Raw genomic sequence first — 21,121 nt, forward strand, 5'->3', positions numbered from 1 at the left:
TTACTCGTTATTTCATTCAAAAAGTTACTTAGTTACTTTGTTGATTACTTACACCAAAAAGTAATGCGTAACTTTTTAGTTACTTTTTTAAAGAACGTTCTTTAATGTTCCAATGAATGCACTTTTATGCGTTATGATCTATACAAACACAAACCTGAATTAAACACAAAGTAATTTTTAAACACTATTTTATTAAAGTCAGACCAGCACAAACTGAATATATCACAAGGATTTCTGGAATAAATAACAAAACATGCTGAATAATATATTCACGAACTCTTAAAAATGTTCCTTTCACAGCTTAAGTATGAAAACTATCAACAATGTAGAACAGAACACCGGGTTAGCTTCTAGCTTCTAGCTCCTCAGGCATGGAGGTCCTGGAGGAGCTTCAACAGATTGGAGTTGCTGTTAATCGCAGTAGATACGAGCTTCGAACCAGAAAGACACAGCTTACATTTGACTTAAAAGTTTTTGTCTTTATACTCAACTAAAGTGAAATAATGAGCATATTTCCACTTTGAGAAACTCGTCTTGCTCTCGCCTCGACTCGCCATTACTGCCACAAAGACCTGCATAAACGGAGACACGCCCACAGCGTGTCTTCTTCGTGTTTACAGTGGTTCATCCACCAATCCTACAATGTGACGCTGCTGTAAGCAGGTTAGACTGTAGTCTACACTTCAGCCGAAATGAATTCATTTAAAAAAAACGGGTAACGCCACATACGGTAACGGTAACAGAGTTACTTTATTTTTAAAAGTAGCGCGTTACAGTATTAGTTACTGTAAAAAGTAACGTTACCGCCCAACACTGCATATATGTGTGTATGTATATAAAGAAACGTCCTACCGTGGATTCTGATCTGATGCAACTCTTAAGAGATCAGACCTGCTATTATGACATGATTTGACATCTTCTGACACTTTGATTTATTCTTGCAAATCCCTTTTCTGTCTAAAAAATATTCGAAAAACAAAAAACATAAAAAAATAGAACAGTGAACGTTATGTACACCAGATCTTCCAGCGAGTCATTTTCCCCTCTAATTACAATCATTTATTTGATGCCGCAGCTTCCGATGCGAATGGAAATTAACACAAAATCCTCATTGCTGATTTGCTCTCAGCTTTCAATGCTGGCATATAAATTTCGTAGAGATTGTAATGTTTTGGTCAATTTGGTCAGGGTTTCTGCAGGTTCCACAAAGCAGGTTCTTAAAAAGTCTTAAGACTTTTTAAAGCCTATACATTTTAGATGATTAAATCTTAGACTTGAAAAAAAAAAATGTATATCCGTTTGTTACTTCACACTCAAAACAGCAAATAGAAACTCACACACCATTTTCCAGTATGTGTTCAAAGTTTACACGAGAACATCACAATTGACTTGTAATTAGCAAGCGTTCGAGATCAAGCTGTGGGCATTTTCGATTTCCCAGCAATTCACTATTTCCCTCTTTGTTTAAGCTGCATATGGTGCTAAATAGAATGTGTTAACAATGACCCCCAAAAAGAACACATTTTTTCGAGCAACTTGGCTAAAAAGTATTCCTAAGGGCATTTATAGGGCTTATGTGTTGGATAACTTGAAGCTAATCGAGCCAGTTTGCCTGTACAAGCGGACCGAAGAAAATATAAACAAACTGTGTGTTGCATCAGCGCACCATATGTCCGCATCATCTCAGGGTTTTGGGATTTATGGATTTCACCCTATCTGGTCAACATAGCAATGTGAGTTAGGTGTGGAAGAACATTTCCTGACATAGGTTGTGCTGCGCTGTTTTCCTCTCTGACTATTAATCTCAGACAGACGGAATTAGACAGACAGAGCCGAAGTATCTGCGAATGCTCTGTCTTACATAAGGGTCAAGTGTTTTCTGCATGTTTTTTACAACCATGTCTGTTTTCCCTGTGCATTTTGTGATCTGTGTAAAGCTTGACACAATTCAGGCAGCTGAACCTCATATTGGAGAAAAAAAAGGCACGCTCAAATCGCACGCTCTTGCATGACATTTATTTAAAAATACAAAGAATTGTTCAATAAAAAATATTTTCAGTCCTTTTAATGCAAATTCTGATTACCGCAATCAACCGAATTGCAGAAGAAATACATGCATTACATCTATGTTTCTTTTATAGTATAACAGAGTCTTTCGTGCTGTCACTACCATTTATTTGCACTCTCATGCTCTCCCTTTCTCTCTCTCTCTCTCTCTCTCTCTCTCTCTCTCTCTCTCATCCCTAACTGAGTGTCACTGTAGGACTTCCTTTGAGCCTGAGTGGTGCATCTGATCTTGAGTACGACGCGTAAATGCACACAGATTTCCAACCAATTCTAACCCTAATCCTGACCCCAAATCTGACAGACTTTTACAGAATTACAATTACAGGATTATCAGGCTGAGACTCACAGCTCAGGAACATCCTATTACACAGAATTATTACTCCCTTGACACAATCTCACATCTTTTCTTTTTTTTTCTTGTTCTTTTTATCGTTCTAGACACTGCAGCTTTAAATTCATAACCTTATTTTCCTCACCAAGCTCAAGATATATAACTTTCACATTGTAGGTTGCAAAATAGCAGTAATCCAATCCATCTATTGCCATCGATGAGTGACAGTGGCATCTTCGTGGCAGGTTTTAAATTATACACATTTTTCTAGGGGCATGATGCTCACAGCGAGTGGTGAAAACAAAACTGTGCTTCGTGCACACTTGATTGCTGCTGTGCCACTTCGGAGATTGTTTAAAAAAAACTAAACTGATTAGCATAGGATTGGGTTGTGAGTGGCACTGCAGCAGCGGAGAGAGCAGCTTCGTTATTCCTCTGATCGGAAATCCGCTTTGCTGTCCTTGCGTTTGACTCCGCGCTGCTACGCTGTCTGAATGACCTGATGGCAGCTGCTATGAATAAAGACTAGCGTCAACAAAGAATTCACCTCTATTTATAGACTCTATGCTATCCCTGTTCATTACTGCTACTGTTTCTATTGTTCCATGAGAAGTGGATTAAATAAACTAGAAAGCAAAAACCTCCGTCAGTATATCTAATCCCACTATATGAACAAAGGTATTTGGACACATGACTTTTCCTGCTGTATGTGGTTCTTCCCCAAACTGTTACCACAAAGTCTTTGGATGTCTTTAGATGCGGTAGCATTCATTTTGCCCATTACTTGAACTAGGAGACCCAAACTTGTTCCAGCATGACAACACTCCTGTGTACAAAGCCAGCCCATAAAGATATTGCTTACATGGGTTGGAGTGCAAGATCTTGAGATCTAGATCTATTGAACACCTTTGGAATGAATTAGAACGCTGACTGCACTGCAGGACTCCTCACCCTACATTAGTACCAGGCTTTACTAATGGCCTTGTAGATGAATGAGCATAAATCGCCACAATCACACTCCAAAATCTAAGGAACAGGGTTTTTATATATATATATATATAGATATATATATATATATATATATATATATATATATATATATATATATATATATATATATATATATATATATATATATATATATATATATTTGTATGATTTATTACAAATACAAATAAAACAGTACTTTCTTGGTTCTTATGTTATCCAGTCATAATTTATCTTTTAATAAAAATCCCAACTGCTATGAATTTCTGTATGTATTTATTTATTTATTTAATGTGTGTCAGGGCCAGCGGGCAGATCTGACAGGAAGGGCAGGGGACAAAAAAAGCATCTTCTGAAATGCATAAACAACCTGATAGCACAAGGCCGAATGCTGACTACAGAAATGCCGTATTAACAAAGGTCTGGCCTTCATCTCATCCACACTTTATGAGAGCAAAAAAAAAAAAAAAAAACGACAGCTACATAAATTGTTCTTTGTGCTGGGAAGCGATTTACAGTAGGAATCCACCTGGGTCAAACTACGACAAATTGGACTTTTAGTTTGAGCAAAACACAATTCATGCTGACACGTGATGTACATTACAGTGCATATGGTGCATAAGCAAGGACTTCTCAAAGATAAACCATATTTTATCTTCATGTGTCTAGAAAAGACTAAAAACAGAAGTATTACAGTTTATTAAATAATTAAATGAGTAAGTGAAATAAATAAGAAAGTGAGTGAGTGAGTGAGTGAGTGAGTGAGTGAGTGAATACATATGTGAGTGAGTAAATGAGTGAGTGAGTGAGTGAGTGAGTGAGTGAGTGAGTGAGTGAGTGAGTGAGTGAGTGAGTGAGTAAATACATATGTGAGTGAGTAAATGAGTGAGTGAGTGAGTGAGTGAGTGAGTGAGTGAGTGAGTGAGTGAGTAAATACGTATGTGAGTGAGTAAATGAGTGAGTGAGTGAGTGAGTGAGTGAGTGAGTGAGTGAGTGAGTGAGTGAGTGAGTGAATACATATGTAAGTGAGTGAGTGAGTGAGTGAGTGAGTGAGTGAGTGAGTGAGTGAGTGAGTGAGTGAATACATATGTGAGTGATTTATTGAGTGAGAGAGTGAGAGAGTGAGTAAGTGAGTGAATACATATGTGAGTGATTTATTGAGTGAGTGAGTGAGTGAGTGAGTGAGTGAGTGAGTGAGTGAGTGAGTGAGTGAGTGAGTGAATACATATGTGAGTGAGTGAGTGAGTGAGTGAGTGAGTGAGTGAGTGAGTGAGTGAATACATATGTGAGTGAGTGATTGAGTGAGTGAGTGAGTGAGTGAATACATATGTGAGTGATTGATTGAGTGAGTGAGTGAGTGAGTGAGTAAGTGAGTGAGTGAGTGAGTGAGTGAGTGAATACATATGTGAGTGATTGAGTGAGTGAGTGAGTGAGTGAATACATATGTGAGTGAGTGAGTGATTGTGTGAGTGAGTGAGTGAGTGAGTGAGTGAGTGAGTGAGTGAGTGAGTAATGAGTGAATACATATGTGAGTGAGTGAGTGAGTGAGTGAATACATAGTGAGTGAGTGAGTGAGTGAGTGAGTGAGTGAGTGAGTGAGTGAGTAAATGAGTGAGTGAGTGAATACATATGTGAGTGAGTAGGTGATTGAGTGATTGAGTGAGTGAGTGTATACATATGTGAGTGAGTGATTGAGTGAGTGAGTGAATAAGTGAGTGATTGAGTGAGTGATTGAGTAAATAATTAAGCCATTGAGTGAGTAAGTAAATAAGTGATTGACTGATTGAGTGAGTGAGTGAGTGAGTGAGTGATTGAATAAGTGAGTGATTGAATAAGTGAGTGAGTTAGTGAATAATTAAGTGAGTGAGTGAATAAATGTGAGTGAGTGAGTAAGTGAGTGAGTGAATAATTAAGAGTAAGTGTATAAGTGAGTGAGTGAGTGAGTGAGTGAGTAAGTGAGTGAATAAGTAAGTGAGTGAGTGAGTGAGTAAATGAATAAGTAAGTGAGTGAGTGAATAAGTAAGTGAGTGAGTGAGTGAGTGAGTAAATAAGTGAGTGAGTGAGTGAATAATTGAGTGAGTGAATAATTGAGTGAGTAAATAATTTAGTGAGTGAGTGAGTGAGTGAGTGAGTGAGTGAGTAAATGAGTGAGTGAGCAAGTGAGTGAGTGAGTGAGTGAGTGAGTGAGTGAGTGAATACATGAGTAAGTAAATAATTGAGTGAGTGAGTGAGTGAGTGAGTGAGTGAGTGAGTGAGTGAGTGAGTGAGTGAGTGAGTGAGTAAATAACGGTGGGAGTGAGCAGCCCTCCTGCTCTTTCCTCTCCTTCTAATTATTCAACAGGCATCAGGATCAGAAGCAGTAAATAATGTATTAAAGGGAATGCTCAATTCCATTGCCATCGCAACCTGCATGGCTTTGTGATCCCTCCCCACCGCCATGGCCTTGTTGACACTGAGCGTTATCAGACATTCTGGTCAGTCACCACGAGGGTCGCTTTTCAATTCCTTTCAAGCAGATAGGTAGCCAACTCTGAACTGGGGCAAACAGGCCCCACACTGGTGCACAATAGGAGCCTTTCATAGTTGAGGGTTATCAGTCGCCACACTGTACACGACTCCGTGAGTATGCTCAAAGCCACTTCTGGGGGGAAAAGGGGGCCCTTTTAATCAAGGTTCAAATGCACAAATGACTTCTTGGTCTCCACTTTACTCCACAGTGCTCCGCTCTTATGTAAATATTTGTGTAAATACAGGGAACTATTGTGCTGGGGTAATTCAGCGCTGTAAAGTGAACCTGCCGATACCTGTGTTTTTAATTACAAAGGATTAGAGTAAAAAAAAGGGGAAATGGTTTGCAATCGTACTACAGCGCCACATAAAACATTTACCAACATCCCAAGATTGACTGCTACACATTCGGAGAGCTCCACGCTACCGCGTACAGTGCCATCATTTTACTCTAATTCACTTTTCACCTTTGGGATGACATTGGTACCTTCCGAGAGCGGTAGCCGGGCAAAAATGCTAATCAGACGACAACAGAGCATGGTCTCTGTGGTGCGATAATATTTTAATCGCCTCAACGAGCCAAATCAATTGGAAAAGTGACCATCTGCCAGGACATAACCATGACTGGAGTGGAGGTAATGAACATACAGGGAGCGATTAAGATCGTCATCATCGGTCGCGGCATCCCGTTGTAATCTCCCGCACAAGAAAACTGCTGAAGCACCAGATGACAAACGTATGAGAGTCGCGTCGGCATATGACCTAATAAAAGAATATGACTGTATAGAGAAAATAGGTTGCTTCGAAGTGAAAATATTTTGCGAGGTGTTTCTCGAGAGGCGGGTAAAAAATGTTTATCTTTGAAATCAAATATTGTAAGAAGCGATCATTATTATTAGTGTCATAATTATTATTATAATTAAACACCTAATAAAACGGTGCGATATTCCAAAAATCGGTTGGAAAAAAATGCTTCGGTTGGCATTTTTCTATAGAGAGTATAGAGGGATAACTAGATTATTTAAGCATGACAGTGCACTCTTTCCCACTGATGCTCAACAAAAGATGCAGGACACTCATGACCATTGTCAAGCCTCATTAACACAGCTTGGATTGTGCTTTGTGCCGTCAGTAAGGTGTACAGCTGCTTAGAAATGATCCGCCATTGCTAGCGCTGCTATTATCCTGCTCTTACGGTTGACAAAGCAGCTTGCTGAGGGGATTTCGGAGGGGAGCAGGAAAGCATATCATACCGAATCGGGCCAGAGCAACAGGAAACGCAGCTTGAGTCCTGCGTGTCTTTTTTGCGTTTGCTGCTCGCGCTAAATGCTGTGGACGTCTGTGGAAAGCAAAGACGCCCTGAGTCACCTTTCCCCCTGCCGAGCTGAGTCCATAATCCAGCAATATCCTTTACAATAGCCGTGTTGTCTTAAGAAGTCAAGGGGGGGGGGGGATGAGAAAATATTGCGGGTATTAATGCAAATATTTCGCTACCGGTGAGAAGGTTTTGCTCGGGTCCAAGTTCAAGTGGAGGGGGACGTTCCGTCCAAGTTTGGCAGTTTAACCTGAGGACACGACCTTCAGAGCAAACGTCTGCGGAATTTCTGGGTCAAATCTTAGCATGAAGGAAAAGTTCCAGCGTTTCGCTTATTCTGCCCCACAATCCGGACAAGGACACAATGCCTAGCACATACATACATACTGTACATACACTCTGAACCCTGAGCGTCTTTTGTCCTTTTCATTTTATGGACAGGCTTTAAGGCAGAGCAAAAGAAAAAAGGCAGAAAGAGAGGAGGGGGGGGTAGTAAAAAAAAAAAAGCTGCGTATGGGTAAGATCCTGTGAGAAGGCATATACTCTCTGATATGCAGAGGGAGGCTGGTGTGGCTCCTGGATTCAGGATTCATTGGTATTCATGGCCATGATTTGCCCCAGTTCATTTACATCTCTCTCTTCCATAGCAACAGCGGGTGAACTATCAGGAGCATCTTTGATACAGGTATGTGTGGACAAAAAAAAAGAAAAAGAAAAAAATAATTCTGTATGTCATTTAGCTTAAGACTGACGTGTATAAAAAAAAAATATATAATAAAAAAAAATAGACCCTATGTGAACCTCTTTGCTGCTGAGGCGAGGTATTTTTTTTTTCAAGCCAGCCTTAACCCATTAGAGAATGTTTAGATAGGATCTGCATGCTGTAGCAGCCCCCTTCCTCTGCCCCCCCCCCAACCCCCTTCCTCCACACTACGATTTGCTCCCTCGTGTTCCGCGAGAGATACGCACGAACCCACAAAGACAAATTACTGTGTACATTACCAGCATAATGGGAACAATGTCTATCTGCATGAGCATCAAAAGAGCCTTATCCGTTTTGACGGAAAAAACGTTCCAAAGCTCTGTGTAGGATAAAATGATCAATGTAATGCAAATACAACAGCTTGCACAACAACCAGTGTAAACCGAAACAAAGTCCGCTTTTTTTTTGTTTTTGTTCCCCCTCGCTAAAGAATAAACCGAGAGAGAGAGAGAGCAGTGACAGCAGTGAAATAAGGACGCATGTTAAACATCAGAGAGAGACACTCGGAGCAAACTGAGAGCCTGTGGGTTCTGTGACCTCAATTGATAGCAGGCATTCACACATGGAAATTAGCCTTTAAGCTTTAATTAAACACAACGCACCGCATCAAGGTCATAAATTTGCCTTTTACTACGTTATTGACGAATGCGTCATCTCCACAGGCAGATGGCGGCTTTTCTCGTGCTGTCTCAAATCTGTAAACCCCACAGGAGGCGTCTGGGGTGACTGCGGAAAATACAGCGATCTGCCCGTATAGCTGCGTAACGGCGTGAAGCTTCTTGACGATGTACTAAAAATAGTCATTTCTGGGATATTCAGAGACTGTTAGACACTCATAAATCAGCCGCTGTTCGCTGACGCCTCGTCCGCTTTCTCTTTATCCTGTGCGAAGAATTCACCCTGGACGACCTGCGTATTAATCTTCATAATGAACATGTGATCTTCGTTGCTTCAACGAGATCCTGATGCTTCAATTTAGCTTCAGTTCGCGGTTTCCAAGGGCGTTTTTTCCTCCTTTTTTTTTAAGCGCCACGTTACTCCTTTGGTCTGCACTCTCTCGACTTCTTGTACTAATATCTATGCCAACTTTGTGCTCGTCAACTTGTAGATTAATTGCTAAAGTCTAGGTCGTAAACCGTTATATAGCCGCATTGCATCCTTTCTACTACACCTGCATTGATTGTTTTTGGCTTGAAGATTTTATAAGGAACTGGCAACCTGAACTTTATCAATTATGTTCGAGATTTTGCCTTGGTAAAAAATTGTACTGTAGCACTCTGTGCTAGCAATGTATTGTGTTAGCAATGTACTGTGCTAGCAATGTTCCAGTCATCAACCAAACAACACATCAGTACTAAAATCACCAAGCACATCACAAATATTTAATCCATCTTAGAGCATAATTTTTCTTTAAAATGCCCTTTTAATACGGCATCGAAAAACATTTAAAGTTCTGGAATGGAGCAGATCTTTCCAGGTGAGAAATGACATCACCAGAGTAAAAATGCGATTAACTGGGAATCTATCATTAAACATTTTATTCTCACCCGATCGATAGGGATGGACTCTACATACAGTATATTATTATATATTATATATAATATTATATATTATATATTATAGCTAAGACTGTATGCTTACAGTGTCCCTTCCCTCCTCCCCCCCCCTCTCTCTTTCTCTCTCTCTCTCTCTCTCTCTCTCTCTCTCTCTCTCTCTCTCTCTCTCCATCTTCCTCTTCTGTCACTAAGCACAATGTGCCCTTTCGTGTCAATGCCTCGACGACACATTATTCAGACATCACTTTTCCTGACCTCCGCCTGGCATTTAAACTCCCGGCCAGGCAAGTGTTTGCTCCGACCGGCGAAGTCGAACAAGCTCAATCATTTAAGCAAGCTTCTGACCCCACTGCAAAGGTCTTGCAAGAGCACCGCGTAAAAAATTCAGTTTCATTTAAACTATTAAGGAGATACTTCACCCAAACGTGACCTCCACTTTGGTCTTTTCTCCTCGTATTAGGCTAGTCATTTGTCTGGATAAAAAAAATAAAAAAAAATAAAATGCATGGCAGGAAGGAGCGCCAGCATTATATACGCTACAGCAGGAGCACAGCGTAGCATTGTGTGGTGCCAATCCGTTTGTAGCTTTGGGATATTATGCCATAGCACGGGGTCTTTTTTTAAGAACTAAATCTGTTCGACATCAAATTTTTGCTAATGAGTATCTTGCACGTCGCTACTTGTCTGCACATCATCTGTCTTGGACACTTAGCTTTGAGGGTGTTGATCGCTCGAAGGTGCTGTCATACTGCAATGAGCAAAGGTGCTTTTGTGGCGCTGTCATGAAAGACATCTAAAAAGCTTCGAGAACAGCAGAACAATGATGGAGATTTGCATTGGAATAAAAGAGCGCGCATTGGGCCTCGTGAAGACATTCCCGAAACGTTATTTTTTTTCCCCGGATGTCCGTCAAGACCTGAAGCTAGCGCATTTGCTAATCTGAGGTACTAAGCAATAATTATACCACAGTGCTGGTGAAGTCTTGAATCTGATCGGTCAGATGACGTTGACAAGGACAGGAATGAACTTGTCTCGCAGATGCTCCACAACTTTGAATTGAAATGTGCAGTCTAAAAGGAAGAAAACGCATGTATCACACCATGTCTTTTTCTTTTTTTTTGTCCATTGTCCATTAATGACTGAATATTGTGGAGTTTATAGAGTGCGCACTGCCCCATTGGGTGTAAAAAAAAAAAAAACTCGACCTCTTTTTACCCGCATGTCACAATCACAGCTTTACAATCTCCAGCTCAGAGAGATAAAATGACTCACCGGGTCAAGCACTCAGTCACGGTCTGAGGTCAATGATTCTCTGTGCGATCAGCGACATGCTTGGGCAGTTCGAAACCACAGGAAAGCAAAGCTTGGCCTGCTTCCTTACACCCACAGTCTGTGCAGGAATGTTATGAAATATACTATTTACAGTATGTGGCTCTTTGTTTTTCAGAGTTACAATTCTTCAAACGGTAATCCTTTACGTTAGAACTGCGAGAAACGGCTTTAATCAAATTTTTCTATAACACTAAGCGCACTGAGTGAAAGTAAAGAAGCGGGTGAGAATCCCAATACACCTGCGTCCAGTTTAAATAAGATAAAACATGGACATGCTGATGAGGGATATAAAGTCGTGTGCATGTTTTTTTTGTTGCGTATTTCTATAATTATATAATTTTTACGATTTATAATCAAGAATTTCTATTAATAAAGAAAAATTCATTAGTGAGGTGGTGATAATGGTAGTAATAGTAGTAGTAGTAGCAGTGCTGGAAGCTGTAGTAGAAGTAAATGGTTAAGACGTAGGAGGTCTGATCAGAAGGTGGTGCGGGTTCAAATCCCTGTTGGATCCTTAAGCAAAACCCGTACCCCTCCACTGTTTAGCTGTATAAATGAGATAATTGTAACTCGCTCTGTATAAGGCTGTCTATCTAATGCCATTAATGTAAATGTAGTGCTAGTAGAAAGAGCGGTGATATATTTGTATTAGTAGTGGTAGTAAATGCAGTAACAATAGTAGCAGAAATACAGAAATCTATTCATTTGCTTGCTCACCCTTAAGACATAAATACAGACACACGAACAGTTATATGAATTCTCTGGGTGTTCTGATGTTACATGTTGTATTCAGAACCTTGACAAAAAGCCAGCAAGTTGTTAAACAGCATGTTGCATCACCTCACACAGAACACGTTTTTATATGGCGCACGCTTTTAGAATGCCTTTGCGCTGGACTTTGTTCGTTTACAACCGTGTCACCACATTCCTGGGTATTCATAACTCATAATCCAGCTAGTTATGACTGTTCCCCTGATCACGCTTCAGCAGCAGTGCACGGATCAGCAGGAGGCCGCATTCTGAAACACTAGCACACACTTTACTCTAGTGCCATCATGAAGTCCATGCAGTTTAACCATACATACATAAAAAAAATAATAATAATAATAAAATAACGTTTTGTAAAGGTCAATCTGCAGGCTGAAAAAAAAAAAAAGAAACGTTGGTTTGTGCTTATAGCAGCAGCACGGTGAACTTAAAAAAAATTAATAACCCAGACACATAATCTGCTTTGCCCAGGTTCCCAGGATACTTCTATTTTTATTGTTGTTGGAATTATTATTATTAACGTCCTCATGAACAGGAATAGCGGACATTTGGCTGGTCCCCGTGAGGAAGACGGTGTCTTTATTACAAAATCAGCAGCTTTTATTTGAGAACTACAACGAAAATGTTTCCTCTTCGTTGCCTAGATATGGGCTGGATGCCTGTTCTGTTGTAGTAAGCGTTAATAATTGCATTCTAACTACATTAACAATTATCTCAACGTTTATGCAAAGTGTGTGAGTATTATTTTTAATCCTATATTGAAAAAAAAAGGAAAATAAAAAAATCAGAGCAGCTTTAAAATCTCAATCTTTAATCAGAGAAGTTTGTTAATTCTAATAAGTAAACAAAATAAATTTACTGTTAGTGAACTTCAAGTCACAGGCTTCCTTAGAATCACATGAACACAATAAAGAGACTGATGTGACCCTAATGTTGTATTTCCTAATCACTTTAAAATTCCACAATATTAACGCAGCAAACAGGAAACTGGCTCTACTTACCCTCTGACCCTCTAATACACGGCCTGTTTTTTCTCAGAGCACCATACGCACCTCCACCCCAAACCCCAACAGATTCGCGGTCTTCCTGGAACTCGTGTGTGGGAAAGGCCCACATCTATTTCTCTTTCCCAAATCTCACACTTGTTAGAAGAAAATCAGATCTTTGTTGGGTTTATTCTTTTTTTTCATTGCTGCATGTTGAGTCTTCAATAGAATCGGAGTTGAAATCATTGCAGACATAAACAAAAAAACAAAAGAGGAATGAAGATCCTAATCATCATGAATACACAGTACATCTTTTACATGCAGTTCGATGCCACACTGTCTACCAACAAAGCCTTTTATGGCCACGTTACAGCCGGCCCACATGGTGTGTGAAAAAGTAAAACAAAACAATAAAGGTTTCATGGCTGGCTTCTGATGAGATGTTATCCACAGTAAAAAAAAAAAGAGAAAGAGAAAAAGAGAGTATAATAAAACAAATCCTGTTCTTCCTAGACTTTCTGACCACATGGTCTTTCACTATCGCACACTGTTGTGCTGATCACTCGAGGATATGCCTAGATGAGACAAAGAGAGTCAAAGCAAAACACCAGGGGAGATACGAGCCATGTGGGTAAATTGACTAAAAACGGTAACCTGTGTTTGTATCCAGGACGTGAGTGTCTTTACTCTAATATACTCGCAGGCAGCCCTGTTTTTCACTCTACACCAAATTATGGCCTGATTAATCTCTTTCCAATAAGCTGGTCTTTTTTTTTTTTTACGTGCCATAACATGCAAATGACACCTATTATGCTAAAACATCAACCAAATGCTCCTGAATTTAATAGAGAAAAGAATGCCAAAGAATTTTCCTTCCATTCATTGTAGCTCTCTATTTAGGCTGCTACTAAAGTTATGCTTTTATGTTTATAATTGTGTCATTAAAATATTAATTTTAGTTTGAAGGGAAATTCTATGTATTGGTCTTGATATTTGTTTTATTCCTAAATTCCTCTTAGAAATTCCTATTAAAATTCCTAAAAAAAATAATATTAATAGTAAAGGTATGTTCGTATCATCGACACCCAAACAAGCTACATTTTGTGTAAAACTGATGTCATGAAAAAAGAATAATTTCTCAATACTCTTAGGATTACTTTTAGTTTCTATTGGTTCAGATTTAACTTAATATTACTATTTTGGGTTACAGTTTTTTTTTTTTCTAAAACAAGTATCCAGCTGGTGTCCAGAATCCATTTGTCATGTCTTCATGATTTTTACTGAAGCAGAACAAGACGAATTGAATTTAGCGTGTTCGTTAAAAAGTAACAGAAGCCAGTTTTAAAACCAAATTAGAATTAGTGTTCAATTGTATCTCTTACTTTTTTCTCTGTGCTACTGCTTTTTTTTCATATATTTGTAAGTTTCTGGATTTAACTATGTAGGTTACATAAATGTCAAATTAGCCACTGTCGGGACAGAGAACGTTCGCATGGGACATTTGCTAGTTGTCTAACTCTTACTGACTGGCAATAATGTGCGACAACCCAGTTACAGAACATGTGAGGAAACCTCAATGGGATCGGTTTTTAAGCTAAGGACCATACAAGAAATATCAAAGTTTTCCTATCCGTCTATCAAAAGTTGGCAAATTAGCGAGCAAACACACAGAAAAGTAACTGTTCTTGCAATACTGGGACCAAAAATGAAAAGTGCAGCCTGATCTCTTGTTCTGTGTAGCTGCGTCCTTATGAGGTGTTTGTACAGTTATATGGTTAAAAGCTACTGCATATTAAAGTCTGTTTATGAACAAAAAAAAAATTGTTTGGCAGTGTGAACCTGTTACTTGCTAATCATCAAGGTTTGTCATTTTTCTCTCCTATCTTTGTTGTTGCCTTCAGCACTTTTGATGACTAAGTTACACCCGTTTTACCGCATTACCCCATGCCTGAGTCGCCTTTAATGCAAATGGCAACGAAATCGTTTCATTCCAAAAAGTGTCTGTTTAATGTTTAATCGTCGAACACCAAGCATTATCCTCTGCTGCACAAGCTGCCAAGAGACCATAAAAGACAAATTACTCTTGGCGAGGTTTTGAGAGTTTCAGCCAGTTTACATTAATACCCATTTGTTTCTAAACCATAAACCTGTTTGGCCAATGCTTTCCAGTTCTGCCTGCAAGTCCTATTCAGCACAAGCTCAAAATAGACAAACCATTAATACAGCCCGAATCGATCCCGGGTATCATCGTGTTCTCTTGGGGGATACGATCTCAGACATTCTAACTTATAAGTAGCAAGTGTTGGGTCTTGCTTTTTTTTTTTTGCCCTTTTTTTGCATGACAATCACAAACTGGCAGGCAAGACACGATGGACTTTAATCCATTAAATCCCTCCAGCCCCACCCTTAGCGGTAAATCCTATTGAGGTGTTATTCTGGCTGGGATTGCAGGCGCAGTAGCACCTTGCCCAAACCAGCTCTCTGTCCCATTGTCCTCTTATCAGCCTTATCAAGGAGGAGTGACTGTTGATGAAAGACCTCGGCTTCATCGAGAACTGATGGCATATTGACCCAGCGGCAGCTTAGTACTATGGGAAGGCAGATCCCTGAGCCTGATACAAAATCCCTCTGTCACATGAAGGGGAAAGCAGAATGAAAACCGAATAAAAAAAGAAGCCTAAGCAGAAAGAAAGAACACTCACTGAGGCTGTTTACTGTGAAGGACAGAACAAAAGGACTGCACTCAGAGTCTGTTTTAATAAAAGTGTTTACAGCTACTTCGAACTAATGAGCAGAGGGAGAAGGACTCCAGACTATTCACCTCAACTTCATTAAGGCCTTTAAGTCACCAAGATTAAATTTATGCTGATTGGCCTTAGAAAGGAGGTTTCCCAGAAACACTGGGATGCTGAGCTGTTTTAACGAGTTGAAATACTTAATTTGTGTATAGACTAAATTTTACGGTATGTCAGAGGTACAAGGCTTTTAAAGTTGTAAGCTTGCCTGCGCACATTTGCTTTCACGGAATGATTTGTTTTCACAGTCAGGCCTAAATTGCAACTTGACTCCCACAAGTAATACAGCATGGCCTGTAACAAATCTACTAAATATGGAGTGGGAAGCAGGGATGGCTGGTGAAAAAAACCTATCGGGGCTATTTCTTTTTTTTTTCTTTTTTTATTTCTTCCCTCTTGTTTTGAGTCTCCAGCAGGAATATTCCCATGTTACATACAAAACCCATGGGAACGACTAAAACACATGACATGGTGACACTGTATTCAGCAGTGTTCCCCCCCCCCCTCGTCTTTTCATATTTGCCTGCCACCTGAGGAGATACAGGCACAGCCCTGTCAATCCTGGCACTGACACCAAGCCCAGAAAGACCTTCTCTAATTCCATCAGTGCACACATTCATGTAGAAGAAAAACCAGCGTGGAGAGGAAAAGGAGAACGACAAGGAGATAGAGGAGTAAGACATGTACGCTATCTGACATGTTCTACCATTAATCACTGCATAGTGTTTCGCTACACCACAGCTCGAGATGATTTGCAGCATTTCTTATACGGAGGATGAGTCTGAGGTAGTGCTCGAAAACATTAGTATGTGAACTGAGGTCGTCGATATGTTTAGCTAAGCTGAATTATTAACTTGAAATCATATTTAAACACACACCTGTCATTTGTTGTTGCATTTGAATAATTATGACTGTCCTACGCTTGTCATCTAAAACACTTAAATAATTCATGGCTGTAAAACTTGTCGCTGGACCAACGATGCTTACAAACCGAAGCTGTAATGTAGGACTCAATATGAGTAATGCTAAAAACAAGCATTTATCCAAACAACACAGCAGAAAGATAGATGACAAATATCAGCTTCATACAGTTATAAATCATTAGCTGTCATGATTAGCGAATATACATATATACATATAATATATACAGTATATATATAATTCATAAATGCAAACAAAATTTGCTCCAATAGACAGCAGTCAGCGCTGGAAAATTAAATAAGAAAGATGAGATGCAAAGTTTCTCTGAATATGTTGGGGGGGCAGGGGGGTTAACCCTGAAGCAATTAATCTTTCAAAGCCCCTGCAAAAAGAAAAAAAAAGGAGTAAAAAACAAAAACTACAACAAAAAGAAAAGGAAAAAAAAAAAAACGTGCAGCCATTTATGGCAATGGCGGTAACCCATTTAATTCAATTATAAAATGCATTAAAAAGATATTACGGCCGGGGCGGAGTGTAATGAAGCATGTTTACTTGGGGATAGTGTTCATAATGAACAGTTGTAGAGCTTAGCCCTTTAGTTAGAGAGGGATGTATGAACGAATGCAGATGCATGAGTTATCTCGAACGAGATAGAGCAGTCAGATATCTCGCTTTTACATTTCGCCGAGAGTCGAAAACTTTTGAAAAGTCCACTAAAATCCATCAGGCTAAAAGGCTGTGATGGAACAAGTATTCACCAACCAAATCTTAATGTAAGTTTTAGGCTAAAATAAATATTTTCTCATATATTTTACATTTACAGCATCTGGAAGACGCCTTTATCCAGAACGACTTGTAATTGTCTCATTATACAGTTGAGCAGTTGCGACTTAAGAGTCTTGCTCGAGGGGCCCAACAATTGCAGCTTGGCAGTGCTGGGATTTGAACTCATGACCTTGTGAGAAGAAATCCAACATCTTGGCCGAGAAACTATTATTTCCCATATAGCCCAAAAAAGAATTGCTCACTTCACTTGGTTCTTTCCATTAACGGATGAATGATGTGCTGATGAGGGTTCTTACCTTCGGTGCAGTGTAGAGCAGCCAAAGCAAACATCAGGCAACGTAGGCTTGGGAGACTCCATATGGAGCAGGCCATTGTGCTCGGCTTGAGACCTATCCTCATGCTTGCTGGAAATACGCCGGAGTCACAACAGTGCGTGAGAATTCCTTCCAAAGACGCTCATCTTCAGGGTCTGCACCTGACAAGCATAACAGCATAGAAGAAACGTTTAAGGGCTGCGAACAACTTACAAACACAGATCATTCCCCCATTTTGATCTGGCATTGAATTGCTGAACATAAAAACAAGGTGTCCATCAAACGTGTGCCAAAGATGTACCTTCACCAGCAAATGCGTACACACACCGTGTTATTCTTCGCAATCTATCTCCCCATGCGCTCGCACGTGTCCGTGTGCTGTCCTGTTGCCATTCACAGAGTAAACCTTTGACATGTCTGGCGAAAACGGTTTGAAACAGTCAAGCCTAGACTGCTCAGAGATGTATCGGTCTGTTTTTGTGTTTACCGCGCCTCCTGCGTGCCCTGGTGCTCACCCCTCGCAGGGGAGCGTAGTCACTCCAGTAACAAGTCACTTAGGAGCCCATTAAAAGCCTGTGTACACCCCTTACACACTCAGGAGCACGCACCTCTGCATGTACAACTCAAATTATCTATTCATGCTGGGAGGAGGGGAAAAAAAACACACCCTCATGTTTTTAGAAGCGATATACATAGCTGTGGACGACTATTTCTTCTTTTCATAAAGCCGCCTCACAATTGATATTTCACGTGCCACTAAAATACGCCAAACGCACTGGATCATTGTGCAGCAGGTTGCCGGCGAAGAAAATAAATATTTCACCCAGGAGGGCTGATCCAGTAAACAGGCAGATGGGTGTCGGGCTAAATCGACGACAACAGCCCGCTACTTTCATATCTTTGTGTCATGCTGAGAATGGTTAACATGCTGATCAGTCTGAGACACCGAAGGCACACACTAAGGCGGTCTGTCTGACTCCCCGCTCTTCTCATTAAACACACTCGAGTCTCTCTTCTCAGCTGGAGGCCTTATCTCACTAAGCTGTGCCGAAGACCGCCGATCAACACCTGTTAAGTGCTTCACACGAGCGGTGGTGATCGAACCCCAGCCGGAGCATCACGGGGAGTCCTGCTGTTGCCATTTGCATGTGTTTTTTTTTCCCCTTTTTTTTGTCACATCACAACAAATTACAATGTGTTCGTATACGACGTGGTCTGGTGCTTTGAAGCGCGACGCCGGGGCATTCTTATACAATTTTTCATCCCGCCGATGAAAATCTATGCTTCTGATATAAAATGACAGCTTGCGCTGTGCCGACTGCGTACGCAACTAACGCAAACAGATGTTTAAATGCTTTGAAAGATGGAAAGCCAGAGGGGCACCAACCCAGAGGCTGTAAACAGCTGTGTACACCATGCAGCTGTGCTTAAAAAAAAAAAAAAAAACGTCAGACGTTTGATAAGAAGAGGGAATTTCAAAAAAAAAAAAGAAAAGAAAAAAAAGCATTTGTTGCTCCTCTACAATAAAGTGATAAGAAGGTATCAAAAACAAATGCTGAAAGGACAGTTTGAAATGGTAATGCTTCAAACGGGAAACAATGCACAGATGTGAAAGAATGGGGCATTCTTTTTGACCAAAACCTCCTTGTTGTCTCTCGCACAGGCCACCGGGGAATAAAGGGCCATTCGGGGCAATGAGGCCTGCAATAATGGACTGGAGAGTGTGAGTGTGAGGAGAGACACATTAGGGGGGAGCTTAGAGGTGGTAGATACCACAATACAAGATTGACAGCTCGCAAGTCTTGCTTGACCTCTGATTTAACTTCTATGCTTTCAATGAGCAAAAAGAAAGAGTCGTGATGCTGATTGTCAAACAATATGACAAGTCTATTAAAAGCAAATAAATACAAAATTCCGAATCAAGCCAAAGATGTGAATGCTTGCCATGTATTGTATTGTCCTTTTGACTAATGCTAATAGTCATAGTAGCAAAAATCAGGCTGTTTTTATTTTTTTTCCTATAGTGCTGAGATTTTGGGTCAGTGATCAGATGACATTAGTGTCCCACTGAGCCCGATATCGGAGAAGAAAATCAATCAATGAAACCCCCCCCCCCCCCCCCACAGGCCAGCTGATGTAGCACAACGCATGGTGCTAATGCTATCTGACCGCTAGTGCACCAGAGATGCTCAATTAGCAAAAAGAAAAGCAAAGAAGCAAAAATAGAGTGATATTTTAAAAGAAAATACCATGTACCTGGAGGAAGAGGAAAGGGAAAATGTCTGCGAGTTACTTAAACGTGTCACCCCCAAACCCCCCCCCCAAAAAAAAAAAAAAAAAAAAAAAGTTACGAGGGCTTGATATGACCAGGCTGATTCATCCGGTGTTTTTCCGAATTTAACCCTCGCTAATGAATCTTTTTGGTGTTATACTAATGGGTCCTGCTGCATGTATATCAATTTTACTGCCCAGTCCATTGATCGAATGCAGCAATCCCTGCTGGTCGAAGCGTAATGGGACAGAACAAAAGCCCTAACGTCCTCATACTTTTCAAACATTAAGTCATCTAAAGTATATAATAAAAATGTCCAAGGCTTGTATTTTTTTTTTCTTTTCTAGTGGTGTACTATCACACAAAAAGAAAAATTGAAAAAAGCATTCAAATCTACCAGAGTGCATTAGCAGAAACAATGACAAGATACAATCTGGATTAAAAATGTCTTGTATCTTTGTTCTCTAAACTTCTCTTTGGACATTAATCTGAATAATCAAGCTGACCTGTAAATGGCATCTGATGAAAAGATTTCTATTATACTGCTGAGAAAAACAAATGGCAAAAAAAATAAAAGCACAAACCGAATATTCTGAGATTCTCGAGAATACAGTGTATAAGATCAACTCAGATGTCTTGCAGACTTCTCTTATATTGATACGCCTTTTCTATTCTGAGATAGGAATGACATGCAAAGCCTAATAATCACCTGAGGAACACAGGGGGAATCCTATTAAAAGGCTATGCTACCTGTACCTGTATCTCTCAGGGGGGATTATCGTAGACGTGATATGGGAAGGTAACCAAGTTTTAACGCCGCCTTGACATATTGTTAGCAGTAATTTTGATGTTTTAGTGGACGAGAAGTGGATTATCTCCAAATGAAATTTGGAAATGTCATTTCCATTAACTGATAGCGTCACATTCCTCCTTTCAGGTTGCAAACGATAAGAAGGTCCCTGCCTCAGCCATTTAACGGTGGCTTTGCTGAGCACTTCTCGGCTATGGCGTTAATGGGCTGACATTAATACGCCCAGATAAATAAAAAAGGATCGCAAAGAGAGAGAGAGAAAAAAATTCAGAGGACCACCATTATATAGGTTTCTTGCACTGATAGCGGCTGTCAATCGGCATGAAAGGAGTCCTTGACGCGTTATATTTCTCCTTCGCTTGGGAAAGATAGCTGGGAATATATATTTACCCGAGAAGAGACTTCCTTCCTTTCCCGCGTATCACTTTGGTAACACAATCAAAACGCAAGCATCAAATCAAAGCTCCTGAAGGCAAGCAAAATACGAGAAATCCGCAGCTTTTCCAAAAGCTCATCAACTCAATTACAACCCAAATGCATCTTATTTTAATTCATTCGCAAGCAATGAAAGGACTGTTTACTGTCAAAACAACAAGACAAACGGCTGGA

General features: G+C 40.1%; 1 protein-coding gene across 24 annotated transcripts in view; it reads right to left on the minus strand.

Annotated features, from left to right (window-relative positions):
* The window catches only part of adgrl2a (adhesion G protein-coupled receptor L2a), a 119,090-nt gene that overhangs the window by 61,019 nt on the left and 36,950 nt on the right, over positions 1 to 21,121 (minus strand). For all 24 annotated transcript variants that reach the window (XM_083558380.1, XM_083558365.1, XM_083558364.1 and 21 more), the window contains exon 2: positions 17,412 to 17,590. In XM_083558380.1, the coding sequence (XP_083414506.1) occupies positions 17,412 to 17,514 (103 nt within the window). In that variant the 5' untranslated portion in view covers positions 17,515 to 17,590. The remainder of the gene's footprint in view (positions 1 to 17,411; positions 17,591 to 21,121) is intronic.

The sequence above is a fragment of the Silurus aristotelis genome (assembly GCF_946808225.1).
Source record: "Silurus aristotelis genome assembly, chromosome: 13".
Classification (NCBI taxonomy): domain Eukaryota; kingdom Metazoa; phylum Chordata; class Actinopteri; order Siluriformes; family Siluridae; genus Silurus; species Silurus aristotelis.